General features: G+C 45.5%; 1 protein-coding gene across 1 annotated transcript; it reads right to left on the reverse strand.

Moving 5' to 3' along the window:
• Positions 1-6,480: 6,480 nt before the first annotated feature.
• LOC144485866 (uncharacterized) lies at positions 6,481-11,132 on the reverse strand. Its single transcript, XM_078203942.1, has 2 exons — positions 10,635-11,132; positions 6,481-10,212 (listed from the first exon to the last, which is right to left on the reverse strand). The coding sequence occupies exon 2, from the start codon at positions 9,843-9,845 to the stop codon at positions 8,640-8,642; it is 1,206 nt and encodes a 401-aa protein (XP_078060068.1). The 5' UTR covers positions 9,846-10,212; positions 10,635-11,132; the 3' UTR covers positions 6,481-8,639.
• Positions 11,133-17,673: the final 6,541 nt, after the last annotated feature.

Raw genomic sequence — 17,673 nt, forward strand, 5'->3', positions numbered from 1 at the left:
CTTGTAATATGGTACAAATTAGATATATTATGCATGGTCCAGTAATAAAGTTCATTTTTTATTATTTTTAGTTTTGTTAATACTGTAACTAAGTAGTTTATTTTCAGTAATCGGGTTATTGTATCACACAAGGAGTCGATTCAGCAACTCAAGTCCATGCTAACTCTCTGTAGAGCAATCCAGTCAGTCCCATTCCCCCTTAAGTTCATAAGATATAGGAGTATAATTAGGCTATTTGGCCCATCGAGTCCACTCCGCCATTCAATCATGGCTGATATGCTCCTCATCCCGTCTGTATCCCTGTTCCCCTGCCAGTCTATTTTGACTGCCCATCTAATTTCATTTTGAAATATTGAATGTATCAAAATGCACCACCCTCATAGCCAAAAAATTGATATTCAAGAACGTTCACTGTTGAAATGTTCTATCTCATAGCCTTGCTGTACTTCTAATTATTAAACTGGTCCCCTATGTTACATACATTTTACTTCGCTAAGTATATTTAGGTATTTAGACGAGCAACCTGCATGAAGATATCTCAGTGCTGGAGAAGAAGGACTGAGCATGGATTTGTTGATCAGCATGAATCAACACCTTCAGGAGAATTGGAAGGGTGTATTATACAGACAGCAGAGTGAGGATACAGGGATAGGGTGTGGGATGGAGATGTACAGATCCAGAGGAACGAGAAAGGAAGAAATGTTCCACAGAAACTAGAATTGTCTATTCTGAATTTCTGTTTGATACTGACAGTGATGACTTTTGTAAACTCATTTTACAGGAAGTTATAAGGGGAAGATTTGCTGCCAGCAATCTCAAAACATGTTAAGGCTTAATAGAGTCACTCAAATTATCAGAACCTGAATATCATCAGACTTTGAATCGAGAAGAAGAAATATTTATCTGTTTTTTCTGTCACATCAGTGTGACTGGAAAGGCACCAAGGAACACAGAGCTGAGTGAGAGTGTCCAGTACACTGACTGTCAAAAGACCAGTTACACAGACTGCAAAAATATCACATCATTTACAGCGGGGACAGACAGTACACATGCTCTATGAATGGATGAGGATTTAACTGATTGTTAAACCTGGAAAGACACAAGGACATCCACACCATGGAGAAACCGGGGAAAGATGAGGATTGTGGTAAGGAATTCCGTATCCCGTCTGCACTGCAAACTCATCAACATATTCACACTGGGGAGAGACTGTTCCCCTGCTCCAAGTGTGGGGAAGGAGACTGCTCCCCATCTGCCCTGAAGATTCATCAATGCAGCCACACTGGGGAGAGGCCCTTCATCTGCTCCGAGTGTGGGAAGGGTTTTCTCCAGGCAGCCGACCTGTGGAATCACCAAGCAGTTCACAGTAGGGAGAGGCTGTACACCTGCTCTGATTGTGGGAAGGGATTCACTCAGTTATCCCACCTGCTGACACACCAGCAAGTTCACACTGGGGAAAAACCGTTCAACTGCTCTGAGTGTGGGAAGCAATTCAATCATTCATCTGAACTTTTGAATCACCAACAAATCCACACCGGAAAGCGACCATTCACCTGCTCCGACTGTGGAAAGGGTTTCACTCAGTCATCTCACCTGCAGATACACCAGCGAGCCCACACTAAGGAGAGGCCTTTCAACTGCTCTGAGTGCAGGAAGTGTTTTATTCAGTTATCACACCTAGTGACTCACCAGGGAGTCCACAGGAGGGAGAGGCCGTTCCCCTGCTCCGAGTGTGGGAAGCGTTTTATTCAGTTATCACACCTAGTGACACACCAAGGAACCCACACAAGGGAGAGGCCATTCAGCTGCCCCGAATGTGGGAAACGTTTTATCCAATCGTCACACCTAATGTCACACCAGGGAGTTCACAGCAGGGAGAGGCCATTCGTCTGCTCCGAGTGTGGGAGGCGTTTTATTCAATCATCCCACCTAGTGTCACACCAGGAGGTTCACACCAGGGAGAGGCCATTCACCTGTTCCGAGTGTGGCAGGGGATTCATTCAGTTATCCGACCTGCAGAATCACCAGCAAGTTCACACCGGGGAGAGGCCGTTCACCTGCTCTGAGTGTGGGAAGGGATTCACTCGTTCAGCTAACCTGCAGGCACACCGACGTGTTCACACCAGGGAGAGACCATTCACCTGCTCTGAGTGTGGGAAAGGATTCGCTCTTTCATCTTATCTGCAGAGTCACCAGCAAGTTCACACCGGAGAGAGGCCGTTTATCTGCTCTGAGTGTGGAAAGGGATTCATGCAGTCATCCCACCTGCTGACACACCAGCGAGTTCACAAGGATTCACAAAGGGATTCACTCAGTCATCCCACCTGCTGAGACACCAGTAAGTTCACAAGTGATGACAGTGGTTGGATTCTGCTGTTATTGCTGCTGTTAATCACATCCGGGACTGAACTATGTTCATTTTGACAATTGGTGAAGTGGGAGGGTTGGAGGGTTTCTTTCTGCTGGACTGGCCGGTCTCACAACTTTGTTTTCAGTGGACTGATGCTCTTTGAGTTTGGGAGAGCACATTTCCACTGAAATGATCCACAAAAAAAAAGCTGATGAATGTGCCAACTCGACACAGCCACCCAAGGCCGGAATCAAACCTGGGTCCCTGGGGCTGTGAGCCAACTGGTCTAACCACTGTGCCACCATATCATGGACCCCGAGCAAAACTGGAATCAATGGATATCAAGGGGCAAACTCTCTGCTGGTTGGACTTATACCTGGCAATTAGGAAGATGGTTGTGGTTGTGGAGGGTCAGTCATCTCAGCTCCAGGACATCAATGCAGGGATCTCTCAGGGTAGTGTCCGAGGCCCAACCATCTTCAGCTGCTTCATCAATAACCTTCCCTCCGTCATAAGGTCAGAAGTGGGGATGTCCGCCAATGAATACACAATGTTCAGCACCATTTGTGATTCCTCAGATACTGAAGCAGTCCATGTCCAAATACAACAATATCCAGGCTTGGGCTGACAAGTGGCAAGTAACATTCATGCCACATAAGTCCGAGGCAATGACCATCTCTAACAGGAGAAGATCTAACCATCACCCCTTGAGATTCAAGGGCATTACCATCACTGAATCCCCCTTCCACTATCAACATCCTGGGGGGTTACATTGACCAGAAACCCATAGATACTGTGGCTACCAGAGCAGGTCAGAGACTGGCAGCCCTGAGGAGAGTAACTCACCTTCTGACTCCCCCACCCAAAGCCCGTCCACCATCTACATGACACAAGTCAGGAATGTGATGGAATACTCTCCACTTGCCTGAATGAGTGCAGCTCCCAACAACACTCAAGAAGCTCAAAACCATCCAGGACAAAGCAGCCCCACTTGATCAACACACTAACCACAAACATTCACTCCCTCTACCACCGACGGACAGTAGCAACAGTGTGTACCATCTACAAAATGCACTGCAGGAACTCACCAAGACTCCTTAGGCAGCATCTTACAGACCCAGAAACATTACCATCTAGAAGGACAAGAGCAGCAGATACATGAGAATATCACCACCTGGAAGTTCCTCTCTAAGTCACTCATGTCAGGAAAACAGAGATAGTTTTAAGTGATCTATGTTTCTATTGTTAAATATTAGAAATAAAGTATAGATTTAAGTAAGTTTGATTTAGTGTTTCTGTGTAGGAAGAGGAGAACTTTGGTTGGATTAATGTTGAACAAAGGTGTTTGCATGTGTGGGGGATAGGTTTCAATTGAAATTGTATTCCTGTTGTGCTGAGAGAGTTTATGGCGTGAAAAATAAACGTGAAGTTGGAGAAGTAATGCATTGTTGCATAGCAACCAGGGGCACCTTTAGGGTGAGAAGGTTTTTGAGTGTAGTATTAGTTGAATTTATAGTCTTTGGTCGTGACTTTTAAGGGGCGTCTTGACAAATACATGAATAGGATGGGAATAGAGGGATATGGTCCCTGGAAGGGTAGGGGGTTTTAGTTCAGTCGGGCAGCATGGCCGGTGCAGGCTTGGAGGGCTGAAGGGCCTGTTCCTGTGCTGTAATTTTCTTTGTTCTTTGTTCTATAGCAGTTGGGATGAGGAAACGAGAGAGTGAGCAGCTCTCAGCTCTACTAGAAGCAGGAAAGCCATACAATGGAGTAATGTGTGCGAAAGCAAGCTCCAGAGGAACTAAAGGACAGTTAGTTTGAGAAACCCGGGAATGGAAAAGAAGCTCCAGGAATATTGAAGAAAAAAAGGAACAGCATTGTCTTTTGAACAGGATACTATTCATGGAAGTTAAACTCAGACCTGGGAAGAAAAGAACTGATGAGGTTGGTGACAGACAAGCCGCATATCTGAATAGTGGGAAGGTTTGATGTCCTTAAATCCAGATTTTGAAGCAATTGTATTCTGTTACAGACTGATGATCTGAGTTTATGCAGAATTTTGGAAGCATGTTGCAATTCAAGGCAAAGGAATTCTGAGAGTTAAAAACCTAGAGGCAGCTTCTTGCTAAAAGAGTGGAGAGAAAGGCTTGTTTGAAAGGATAATTGGAAGACCTGGAAGTGGATCTTTGTTGAAAGCAATGGAGAGAAACTTGGTTTGGAAGGAGATATTAACACGTGTCTTTCTGAGAGCGGAGTTTGAAAACACTCGAGACAATCATCTGGGGGGGAAATTTGAGGAGAAATCCACAGAGGATCGATTGAGTTGCATCTGCCACTTGGTTTCAGAGTGGGGGTTGTCTGATCACAGCTAACCTGTGGGTTTAAAGGAACCATGTGTTTCCTGAGAACATTATAGCATAAGGAATTTTAAATCTATGTTATCCTTGAAATCTGGATACATTTGTGAAGGTAAGTGTGAGTCAAGGAGTATTTTGTTATCGTCAAACTCTTCGTGTTTAATAAATATTTTATTAAAAGCTAATTGGCAGTCCTGAGATTCTGTTCCTTTATGTTTTCTACAAAAAGTAAAAGTTGCAGTCTTTTGAGCCAGTGTTCCATCCTGGAATCATCCTGTCCAATTATAACATCAACTGGGATCGTAACACTCACATCTTGACTTCAAAATATATCGCTGTTCCTTTGCTGTCACTGGACCAGAATCCTGGAGCTTCCTCCCAAACAAGTGTGGGTGTCCCTACACCACAGGGATTGCTGTGGTTCTAGAAGGCAGCTCAACACCACCTTCGGTGGCTAAGAGGGGATCTTATTGAAACATATAAGATGATTAGAGGTTTAGATAGGGTGGATAGTGATAGCCTTTTTCCTCTGATGGAGAAATCCAGCACGAGGGGGCATGGCTTTAAATTGAGGGGGGGTAGTTATAGAACCGATGTCAGGGGTAGGTTCTTTACCCAGAGGGTGGTGAGGGATTGGAATGCCCTGCCAGCATCAGTAGTAAATGCGCCTAGTTTGGGGGCGTTTAAGAGATCCGTAGATAGGTTCATGGACGAAAAGAAATTGGTTTAGGTTGGAGGGTCACAGTTTTTTTTTTTAACTGGTCGGTGCAACATCGTGGGCCGAAGGGCCTGTTCTGCGCTGTAATGTTCTATGTTCTATGTTCTATGTTCTCAAGGCCATTTAGAAATGGGCAATAAATGCTGACCTAGCCAGTGAGGCCCACCTTTTATTATTCAGGGCAGGCTGTGGGCTTTGACCTCTGTAAACGAATAAAAAATAAGGTAATACCTGTTTTTAGCCCATTGAATTGGTTTTCAATGACAGCATTGTCTTCTCCCTTGTTCTTATGTCCTGGGCCTATTACACGGTTATACTTGAAGGAATAGAGCCAGCCTGACTCCACTGTGTTATCTCTGACACTGTTATCATTCCCTAAGCTGCTACAGACTAGTTCATTAGCTCAAACAAACACATCTTTCTCACAGTGTGAGGCCAGTTTCCTGCACAATTTAATTCATTTTGCAGACATTGCTAATTCCAGCAAGGCTGCGACTTGACTACATTGACCAGCATGCTTTGCACATTGAACCCACAATGCAGTTCAGTGCAGTTCTTCAGATATGCTCAGTCTGGGTTCTTCTATCACCCTCGATATTTCCTGTTACCACCATGAGAGACTCCACACACAGCGTTACACCACAACCCGTGAACACTGATTAATATAAAATAAATAAAGTTACAAACTGACTGCACATTAAAAAGGTCCATAATACATTGGTTTCCAATAGAGCCATTGTAATAAAAGCCAATGAAGTTATGCTGAAGCTTTATGAAGCACTGTTTAAACCACAATGGGAATATTGTGTTCATATCCAGACAGCACGCTTTAGGAATGATGGGATGGTCCTTGAGAAGGTGCGGAGGTTCACCAGAATGGTTCCAGCAATGAAGGATTTTAACTCCAAGGTCAGGTTTGAGAAGTTGGAGTTATTCTCCCTGGAATGAAGGAGGCTAAGGGAAGATCTGATAGAGGTGAACACTATTATGACAGGTTTAGATCAAGTGGATACAGAAATTGGCCACGATTGACAGAGACTGCTGGAGGCAAGGCTATTGGTTAATATAACTTTTTATTGCACCTTCTTCTAAATATGTACAGCACAAGGCTCAGCAGACAACCATCTCTCAGCAAACTCTTATCATCTGATCTTACATCACTGGGTAGAATATTTACAAATTTAACATTGACCCTTTACACTGCACCAAGTCTTCAGTCAGCCTCCTAACATCCCCTCAGTGTCAGTTGTCTGATTTATCAATTGATGTTTCTGAGATTCACCTTGGGACACTCTCCTACATTGAAGGTCTGATGTAAACAAAAGTTATTTTTTAAATCTCATTGTAACAGACTGAGGAAGTCAGGATTAAAACAATATCTGGGTAAATGGAATTAGGTCACAGATCAGCCATGACCTCAGTGAATGAGAGAACAGGCTTGAGGGGATAAATGACCTCCTCCTGTTCCTGGTAAACTTGGACTCAGACACCAGCTGATGAATGGAAAGTGATGGGAGACCTGGGGAGAAGAGACTTCATCAGAAACCAGCACTGGAGCAGAGTTAGAGAGTGGGAGAATCCTGGGGAGAAACTACACAGGAACTGGAGCAGGTTGTTCAGCCCTTCCAGTCTGCTCTGTCATTCAGTTAGACCCTGGCTGGTCAATTAGTTTATCATCAAGATTTATTTGATTCTATTCTGTAGATTAAGCTGCAGCTCAGTTTTATGGGAAATTAACATCAGCAGAAACAAACTCCAACTATCACAATGGGAACATGTGAATTAGGAGCAGGAGAAGGCCACTCGGCCCCTCGAGCCTGCTCCACCATTCAATAGGATCCCGGCTGATGTGATTGTAGCTTCAACTCCACTTTCCTTCTTACCCCTCACACCCTTTGACTCTCTTGTCAATCAAGAATCTATTAAATTCAGACTTCAGAATATTCAGTGAGCCAGCCTCCACCACTCTCTGTGGAAGAGAATTCCACACTGTAACAACCCTCTGAGAGAAGTCTTAAATGGGAGACCCCTTATTTTTAAACTGTGCCTCTAGTTCTCCTCTCTCGACAATCAACATCCACTCTGTCAAGTCCCCTCTGAATTTTATGTTTCAATCAGATCCTCTCTCATTCTTCTAAACCCCAATAGATACAGGCCGAACATGTCCAACTTTTCCTCGTATGATAACTCCCTCATCCCAGGAATCAGTCAAGTAAACCTTCTCTGAACTACTTCTCACACAAGTCCTCTCTTAAGTAAGGAGACCAAAACTGTACACCATGCTCTAGATGTGGTCTCACCAATACCCTGAACAAATATAGCAAAACATCCCTGCAATAAACAACAATTCATTTACCTTTCTAATCATTTGCTGTGTCCACACACTAACGTTTCCTGATTACAGTACCAGGACACCCAGATCCCTCTGTACCTCAAAGTTCTGCAATCGCTCGCTTTAAATAATCAACTGCTTTTCCATCCTTCCTGTCCAAATGGACAAGTTCACATTATCCAAAAATCTTGTTCCAGCTGCCAACCTTTTACCCACTCACTGACCCTATCTATATTACTTTACAGGCTTGTTATGGTCATTCACATCTCACTTTCCTACCTACCTTTGTGTTATCAACAAATTTTGATCCTGTCATCCACATCATGAAAATAGTTTGTCAATAGTTGAGGGCCCAGCACTGGTCCCTGTGGCACTCCACAGGCTACATTTTGCCATCCCAAAAATGACTCATTTCTCCCTCCTGTTTCCTATTAGCTCATCAATCCTCTATCCATGCTAATATAAAGAATCAAAGTGGATGGGATGCTAATATGTTATGCCTTATGCTACAAATTCTTATTTAGTGTGGTGAACTTTGATGTGGCACCTTGTCAAATGCCTTCTGGAAATCTAAATACACCACATCCACAGGTTCCACTTTATCCACATTGCTTGTTACTTCCTCAAAGAAATCCAATAAATCAATTAACATGATTTCCCTTGCACAAAACCATGTTGACTCTGCCTGATTGCACAGAGATTATCTGTGTCCCACCCCAGTCTCCTTAATAACAGAATGAACATGATTCAGTCCTGCATGGGATTACTTATTTACTAATTACTTAAATAATAGATAGATAAATAAATGAACATGATTCAGTCCTGCATGGGATTACTTATTAATTACTTCAATAACAGATAGATAAATAAATAAATGAACATGATTCAGTCCTGCATGGGGTGAGCAGCAACAGCAGAATCCAACCCCTGCAGTGACTTGTGAACTTGCTGGTGTCTCAGTAGATTGGCTGACCAAGCAAATCTCTTCCCACATACGGAGCAGGTGAACGATCTCTCTCCTGTGTGAACCTGCTGGTGTCTCAGCAGGTGGGATGACTGAGTGAACCTTTTCCCACACATGGAGCAGGTGAATGATCTCTCTCCAGTGTGAATTTGCTGGTGTCTCAGCAGGTCCTTAGAGCTTTTAAAGCTTTTCTCACAGTCAGAACACTTAAAAGGTCTCTGATCAGTGTGGACTAGTTGATGTGCAATGAGCTGGGGTGGCTGAGTGAATCGTTTCCCACATGTGGAGCAAGTGAAGGGTTTCTCCCCAGTGTGAATCCGCTCGTGTATCAGGAGGTGAGGTGAATCAGTGAATCCCTTCCCACACACACAGCAAATGAATGGTTTCTCCCCGGTGTGAACTCGCTGGTGTCTCAGACAGTGGGATGAATGGGTGAATCCCATCCCACACACCGAGCAGGTGAACGGTTTCTCCCCAGTGTGAACTCGCTGGTGTGTCACCAAATCCTGTTTACTTTTAAAGCCCTTCTCACAGTCAGAACACTGAAATGGTCTCTTATCAGAGTGAACTCGCTGGTGTGTTTGCAGCTGGGATAAACGTCCGAATCTCCTCTCACACACGGAGCAGGTGAATGGCTTCTCCCCAGTGTGAGTGCGCTGATGGACTTGTAAATCATATTTACTTTTAAATCTCTTCTCACAGTCAGAACATTGAAATGGTCTCTGATCAGTGTGAACAAGTTGGTGTGTCAGAAGGTGGGATGACTGAGTGAATCCCTTCCCACACACTGAGCAGGTGAACGGTCTCACCGCCATGTGAGTGCGCTGGTGTCTCAGGAGGTCCTTTGTGCTTTTAAAGCTTTTCTCACAATCAGAACACTGAAACAGTCTCTGATCGGAGTGAACCTGCCGGTGAATCAGGAGGCTTGATAAAGCATGACATCCCCTCCCACATTCGAGGCAGGTGAATGGCCTCTCTCCAGTGTGAACACGCCGGTGTGTATAGAGGCTGGATGAGTAAGCAAATCCTTTCCCACACTCAGAGCAGGTGAACGGCCTCTCTCCAGTGTGAATGCGACGATGAATATCCAATTCGGACGGGTAATTGAAGCCCCTCCCACAGTCCATACATTTCAATGGTTTCTCTGAGCTGCCGGTGTCCTCGTGTGACTCCAGGTTGGATGATGAGTTGAAGCCTCGTTTACACAGAATATGCGTCGGGTCACTACTCACTGACAATGATGTGATTGTTTTTCAGACTTGTTAAACCACTTTCCACATTCAGCACATTGGAAACTCTCAGGTGTGTGTGTGTCAATGTGCTTTTTCAGTCACACTGATGTTTGAAATCTTTGCCCGCAGACAGAATAAACATTTCTCCTTCTGTAGACAAAGGCTGATTATATTCAGTTTCTGATTAATCAAATCACTGAAACAGATCTTGATGTGAAGTTTGGTTTGAGTTTCATATCTGTAAATCTTGCTTCATAATACCCTGCAAAAACAGTTTACAAATACCATCACTGTCAGTGCAGGATAGAAATTCTGAAATTTCTCTGGAACATATTTTCCTCTCTTGTTCCCCCAAATCTATAAATCCCCGTCCCACACACTCTCCCCCCTCCCTGGGCTGAAATCCAAACCCATCTCAACATCTCCACCATTTCTTCCCTCCACTCCCAGTTTTCTCCCTCCCTCTCCTCTGTCTGGGTTCAGTTCTTGATGTGGAAATCTCACTAACTGTCCTGGCTGGAGACAATACACATCTCTTTAACCTGTGCTTAACCCTCTCTCCACTCACATTTTCTGTACCTTTAAGACTTGATTGCCTGTAAAGACTCGCATTCCAACCATTATCTTGTAAATTGAGTTTGTGTCAATATATATGCCCTGTTTATGAACACAAGTCCCACTCACCTGATGAAGGAGCAGTGATCCGAAAGCGAGTGCCTTTTGCTACCAAATAAACCTGTTGGACTTTAACCTGGTGTTGTGAGTCTTCTTACTGGGTTCAGTTCTCCAGCTCCTGTCTGCAGACTGACAATAAAACCAATGGGTCTTATTGGGGGTGTTGGGGCCTCCAGCGGGTGTTTGTGAATCCTCCCCGCCCACCTCCCAGGGTTTCCTTCCTTCCCAGAGATCAGAGTCCTCATTGATTTGAAGCAAAAGTGTAACCTCTTATTTATTGTCCCCCTCCCCCATCCTCTGATGTGAACCATCCTCCAGTGGCTGAGCCAGGATGGGGCCGTTAACCTGGGCCTGTTCCCGGGAAGGAGGGAGGGAGGGAGAAGCCCCGCAGCTGCAAACCAGGGAGCTGACAATGATTCTGAAGGGTTTGCGGATCCACAAAGTGTTTCCAAATCCTCCCAGCCACCGCCTAACGCTGACTCCGCTTCTCCGGGACAAACAAGCGCCAAGGACAGCAATGACACTGCGCATGCTCCGGATCACAATGCCTGGGGACTGATTGACGGCAGCCCCGGACCAATAGGAAGAGGGGGCGGTGCTGGAGGACCGAGCGGGAGCGGCTGGTCCTCCAACCAATCGGAGTGAATGAGGGGCGGGACTGGAGGACCGGTCGGGCGGCTGGCCCTCCAACCAATCCGAGTGAATGGGGGGGGGGAGGGACCTGAGGCATGCGCAGTGCGGGTAATGGCGACGGACAGACGGTTTTAACTTGGAAGCGAGATCAATACGAGGTAGAGGGCGGCGTGCGGGGAATGATAAATGTGGCGGGTGGGTGGAGAGGCTTTGTAAACATGTTGTTCAAACCCAGACCCCGGAAATGAACTTCCCGGTCCCCCCCTTTGTACCAAATGGAGCGGCAGCTTGTAGTGTTAGACCCGGGCTGACTGCCGCCATTGAGGCTGCAGGTGGGAGGCCGGCAGGGATTGTGATCGGAGAGGGAAGCCCTGACGTCACAATGGAATGGGTGAGAGTGTGATGTCACAATGGAATGGGTCAGAGTGTGACGTCACAATGGAATGGGTCAGAGTGTGACGTCACAATGGAATGGGTGAGGGTTCCAGATGAGCTGAGACTGGGCTGGAGTCGGGCGATGACACTGACATGTGGCCCGGTGGCACAGTGGTTAGTGCAGCTGCCTAACAGCGCCAGGGACCCGGGTTCAATTCCAGCCTCGGGTCGCTGTCTGTGCAGAGTTTCTACATTCTCCCCGCGTCTGTGTGGGTTTCCCCCGGGTGTTCCGGTTTCCTTCCACAGTCCAAAGATGTGCCGGTTAGACGCATTGGCCATGATAAATTGTCACTTGGTATTAGGGGGATTAACAGGTAAATATGTGGATAGGGCCTGGATGGGATTGTTGTCGGTGCAGGCTCGATGGGCTGAATGGCCTCCTTCTACACTGTATTTTATTATTCATTATTATTAATTAATTACTATTAATGCTTCTATGAATGAAGGTGGTCTTGATGATGATGCGGACATGTGGCTGGAAGCTCGTCTTGGGATGAACTATTTCACCCTGGTTGTGAACAGGCTGGTTCAGCCTCAGACAGTTGCCAGGAGACTGGGCTGGAGTCGGGCGATCGGAGAGGGAAGTTTCACTCTGAAGCTCATTGCACAACTTCCGCATTGTGACGTCACAATAGAGCCCTGCCTGAATCAGCCAGTAGGAATCACTCTGGATTTCAATAACTCAGCTTGGGTGCAGTTGAATGAAATGTATCAATCTGGTATCCACCCACAGTCGAGAGGAAGTGTGGAATGTGTAGCTGGAAATCCCTCCCTCACAGCACTGTGGGTGTACTTACACCTCAGGCATTATAGCAGTTCAGGAAGGCAGTGTTGGCGCTGATCGTGGCCGAGGCAGCTACAAACAGCCACATATTCTGTTATACTTGAAGGACTGCAGATTGAATGTGAGGCATTGTGGGACATGACTATCTTGACCACATTCCTGTCACTGCTCAGTTTCTGCAATCATGAACCATTAAAGCTGCTTAGCAAAGCCCCGACAGAGGACCTGGTGAGAATATTTACTCAGAATGAGTTAGAATTAAACTTCTTCCAGGACCGGCTGGTGTTCAGTGGCTGAGATTCCTGAATCTGTAAAAAGGGGGTCTGACCAATCAACAAACAGTGGTTGGTAGTTAGTTAAGAAGCGTTCTCATGCATTGTTTAAAATATTTTATCATAAATTTGAGATCAGAACTGTGAGGGACTTGTAACCCAATAGTTGTTGAATTGACGGTAAACTCCAAGTAGCACTGGACTGAAAAGGGGGTCTGACCAAGAAGTGAAGTGATCTCAGGCATTGTTTAAATTACATCATCATTGGCTAACTTCCCCTTTGTGACGTCACAGTGGAGCCATCCTTGAATCAGCCAATAGGAATCACTCTACTCCACGGTGATGTCTCCGGGTTCCAGTGCGCAGGCCCGGGCGCGCGGACCTGGGAGCCCCGCCCCCACCCATTGTTCCCCTCCCCCTACACCACATCGAGCCAAGGTTTCCAGGCAACCGGCTGACAGCTCCGGCCAGAGCGAGAAGCCGCTCGGTGATCTCCCCCTCCCCCCGGCCCGGGACTGCAAAATGTGCGAGGGAGAGGGGAAGCTGCGCATGTGCGGGGGAGAACCCACCCTCTGAATGAGAGAGGAAAGAATGTTCCACAGAAATTGTTCTGAATTTCTATCCTGTACTGACACTGATGACTTTTGGAAACTCATTTTACAGGATATTGATAGAGGAATCACAGGCCTAAATCTCAAACGTCGCATCTAGATCTGACAGAGTCATATTCCTTGGGACCTCAATATCATCGGACTTTGAATCCAGAAGGAGAAATGGTTGTCCAGTGTGTCGATTTGAAAAGATTTGAAATGTCAGTGTGAGTGAAAAAGCATCAAGACACTGCCACACTTGAGTGAGGGTGTTCCAATGCACTGACTAAAGAGCTTTAACCAGTTACACAGTCTGAATAAATATCACACCATTCACAGCGGGTAGAGACTGTAATCTTGTTCTGTGTGTGGACGAAGTTTCAACTAATTGTCCACCCAAGAGAGAGGTAAGGACACCTGCACCATGGCGAAACCATGGAAATGTGTGGACTGTGGGAAGGGATACAGAGCGCCATCTCAGCTGGAAGCTCATCGGCGCAGCCACACTGGGGAGAGGCCGTTCACCTGCTCTCAGTGTGGGAAGGGATTCGCTTGTTCATCCGACCTGCAGAGACACCAGCGTGTTCACACTGGGCAGAAACCATTCACCTGCTCTCAATGTGGGAAGGGATTTACTCAGTCATCTCACCTGCAGAGACACCAGCGAGATCACACTGGAGAGAGGCCGTTCACCTGCTCTCAGTGTGGGAAGGGATTCACTCGGTTATCCCACCTGCAGACACATCAGCGAGTTCACACTGGGGAGAGGCCGTTCACCTGCTCTCAGTGTGGGAAGGGATTCATTCAGTTATCCAACCTGAGGAGACATCAGCGAGTTCACACTGGGGAGAAACCATTCACCTGCTCTCAGTGTGGAAAGGGATTCACTCGGTCATCCAACCTGCAGACACACCAGCAAGTTCACACTGGGGAGAGGCCATTCACCTGCCCTCACTGTGGGAAGGGTTTCAGCGTTTCATCCCGGCTGCTGAGACACCAGCAAGTTCACGAGTGATTCCAGGGGTTGGATTCTGCTGTTATTGTTTCTGCTCTCAGTTGCATCCAGGACTGCATTTTGTTCATTCTCACAGTTGGTCATTGGGGAGGGTCAGAGGGTTTCTTTGTGCTGGACTAGCTGGTCTCAGCCTCCAGTGGGCTGATGCTCTTTGAGTCTTTTTGCAAATACCTGGTTTCAAATGTCACAAAGATCACAGAGTGACAGGGTGTTAGGAAGTTTAGAGATATTTAGTCAGAAGAAAACAGAGATTGGCAGTGCAAAGGTACATTTCTGAATGGAGGGCTGTGACAAGTGACGTTCCTCAGGGATCAGTGCTGGGTCTTTTGCTGTTTGTAATATATATAAATGATCTGGAGGAAAATGTAACTGGTTTGATTGGTAAGTTTGTGGATGACACAAAGGTTGGTGGAATTGCGGATAGCGATGGGGACTGGCAGAGGATACAGCAGGATATAGATCAGTTGGAGACTTGGGCGGAGAGATGGCAGATGAAGTTTAATCCGGACAAATGTGAGGTAATGCATTTTGGAAGGTCTAATACAGATGGGAAATATACAGTAAATGGCAGAACCCTTAAGAGTATTGATAGGCAGAGGGATCTGGGTGTACAGGTACACAGGTCACTGAAAGTGGCAATGCAGGTGGAGAAGATAATCAAGAAGGCATACGGCATGCTTGCCTTCATCGGCCGGGGCACTGAGTTTAAAAATTGGCAAGTCATGTTGCAGCTTTATAGAACCTTAGCTAGACCGCACTTGGAATCCAGTGTTCAATTCTGGTCACCACACTACCAGAAGGATGTGGAGGCTTTGGAGAGGGTACGGAAAATATTTATCAGGATATTGCCTGGTGTGGAGGGCATTAGCTATGAGGAGAGGTTGGAGAAACTTGGTTTGTTCTCACTGGAGCGACGGAGGTTGAGGGGGGGGGGGGGGGGGGGGGCGACCCCCCCTCAGAAGTCCACAAGATTATGAGGGGCATGGACAGAGTGGATAGTCAGACAACCGTCCCCGGCAACAAGTTCCAGGCACCCACCACCCTCTGTGTAAAAAAAACCTGCCTCGTACATCTCCTTTAAACCTTGCCCCTCGCACCGTGAACCTATGCCCCCTAGTAATTGACTCTTCCACCCTGGGAAAAAGCATCTGACTATCCACTCTGTCCATGCCCCTCATAATCTTGTGGACTTCTACCTTATCTAAACCTGTCAGAATCTTGTCCACCTCTATCAAATCTCCCCTCAACCTCCTTTGCTCCAAGGAGAACAACCCCAGCCTGACATTGACAATAAAGAACAAACTAACAGAATATGTTACTGTCTGAAATCAAATGGGAATGTTTAATTTCTGTTTTAAAGATATTGTGAATATATTGTCCTGGACAATAAAGGAATTGGAATAACTCACCTTGGGTGTGGTTGAATGGAATATATCAATCTGATATCCACCTACAGTCGAGTGAAAGTCTGGAATATGTAGCTGGAAGTCCCTTCCTAACAGCACTGTGGGTGTACGTACACCTCAGGCATTGCAGCAGTTCAAGAAGGCACCCTTGGGGTTGGGGTTGACCATGGCCAAGGCAGCTACATACAGCCACATATTCTGTTATAATTGAAGGACTGCAGATTGAATGTGAGGCATTGTGGAACTGGACTATCTTGACCATATTCCTGTGACTGCCCGGAAACTCGTGTCTATTTTAGTTTATAATTGAGGTTTTCTGGGAATAAGTTAAATGCGGAAATATTAAGCATAGCCTGGAGGAATTTGGAATAACTGAGAATTTTATCCCCAGATAAAGAACAAAGATTTTGCCGGTGTTTGGGTGTAACGTGTTTGGGATTTTAAATCAACAAAGATGTTGCCTCTAAAATCAGTCCTTGTAAGTTGGCTTAAAAAAGGTTAAGTTATAATGAAGAATCTTGTATCTTATTTTAATCAAGGAGTTGTGAGTTTGTAGTGCTCTGTCACTTTAAGAAGCTGCGAGAGAGAATGCTGAGGATTCATTGTTTGAAATTTACGAGCTGTGAGAATCTGTGTGTTTTGTTTGTTTTATGTTGATGTTTGTAGATGTGTTTTATTATTGTTTTGGGCTACATTTGTTAAGGTTTATCTTTCTGGCGGATTAACCTTATCTTGAGTCTTTAAAGGCATTTTTGGAAGTTTAAAAACAGGATCACAAGAACGCTTAAGGAATTCATTTTGGTTATTGTTGTTGTAAAGCATATGCTAAGTTTCTCTTTGTGTGTGGATGATATTTGTGGGATGAATGCTTCACACTTTGAGGTTTTTTGTCTGTGATTTAAATCAAACAGATTTTTAAAAAAGGAAGTGTGATTAATAAAACTTCTTTTGTTCAGAAGTTATGAACCTGGAGCCATATTTACTGGCCAGAGACAGGATTCCAGGATATTTTACTAAACATGTGGGAATTTTAATCCGGATACAATTCACCCATGTGAGAATGAGAGTTTTAATTTGTAATGGTTATTTAAAATTTGACACATGTGAAATGATTCTGACCAATCCTGTGTTGGATTGATCTTGGGTTAAACTTCCTGTCAGGTCCAAAGATTTATTCCTGACGCAAGTAACACAAAGAAAAGGAAAATTCTGGAATTGGATACTGAAGAACAGAGTTTAAAAAGAGAGATTATTAAATAGAAATGTTGCCAGACCATGTGGTCATTAGATTAAAACAAAGGAAGAGTGCTGACGTCCATTTGAGAACTTTTAATCCGCCCCATTTCTAACTAAGGGAGTCTATGTACAAAGAAAGCCGAAGAAAGACCCCCCCCCTCCCCCCCCCCCCCCCCCCCCCCCCCCAAGGGGGGGTCTGGAAAGCATCATGATGGGGGCACCTGTCCATGAGATGATCACAAAGCCCCATAATGCCCAGATACTAATTTTATTGAACCTATAATGTATGTACTCTATAACCATTCTGATTGGATTGTGTCCAGCCGGGATGGGCTGAGTAACTGGATAAGAATTGATGATATTCTGTGTTGGGTGGATTTGCACATGGTCAGCCCCTGTGGCTTCTCCCCACTGGCGTAACTCAATAAACTGTCTGTCGATTGAATCAGGCACAACACACTGGGTACATTACCACTTCATCCTTGGGAGTGGCCTGATAGGCCGTGGTCCAGACTAAATGTGGCCATTGGGGGGGTATTTCATGAATCACATGTGTTTGGTTGTTGTAAATGTGCATTCAAAATGGTTGGAAGCACAGATCATGAGTAATATTCCAGCTCCTGTGACAATAGAGAAGCTCTGTCAAATTTTCACTTGCCCTGGGTTACCAGATTTGC

Source organism: Mustelus asterias, unplaced genomic scaffold (genome assembly GCF_964213995.1).
Source record: "Mustelus asterias unplaced genomic scaffold, sMusAst1.hap1.1 HAP1_SCAFFOLD_241, whole genome shotgun sequence".
In the NCBI taxonomy this organism is placed as follows: Eukaryota; Metazoa; Chordata; class Chondrichthyes; order Carcharhiniformes; family Triakidae; genus Mustelus; species Mustelus asterias.

What these genes read in the sequence shown, in the direction of transcription:
- LOC144485866 (XM_078203942.1), bottom strand. Translation starts at nt 9,845, where the DNA reads ATGGACTGTGGGAGGGGCTTCAATTACCCGTCCGAATTGGATATTCAT.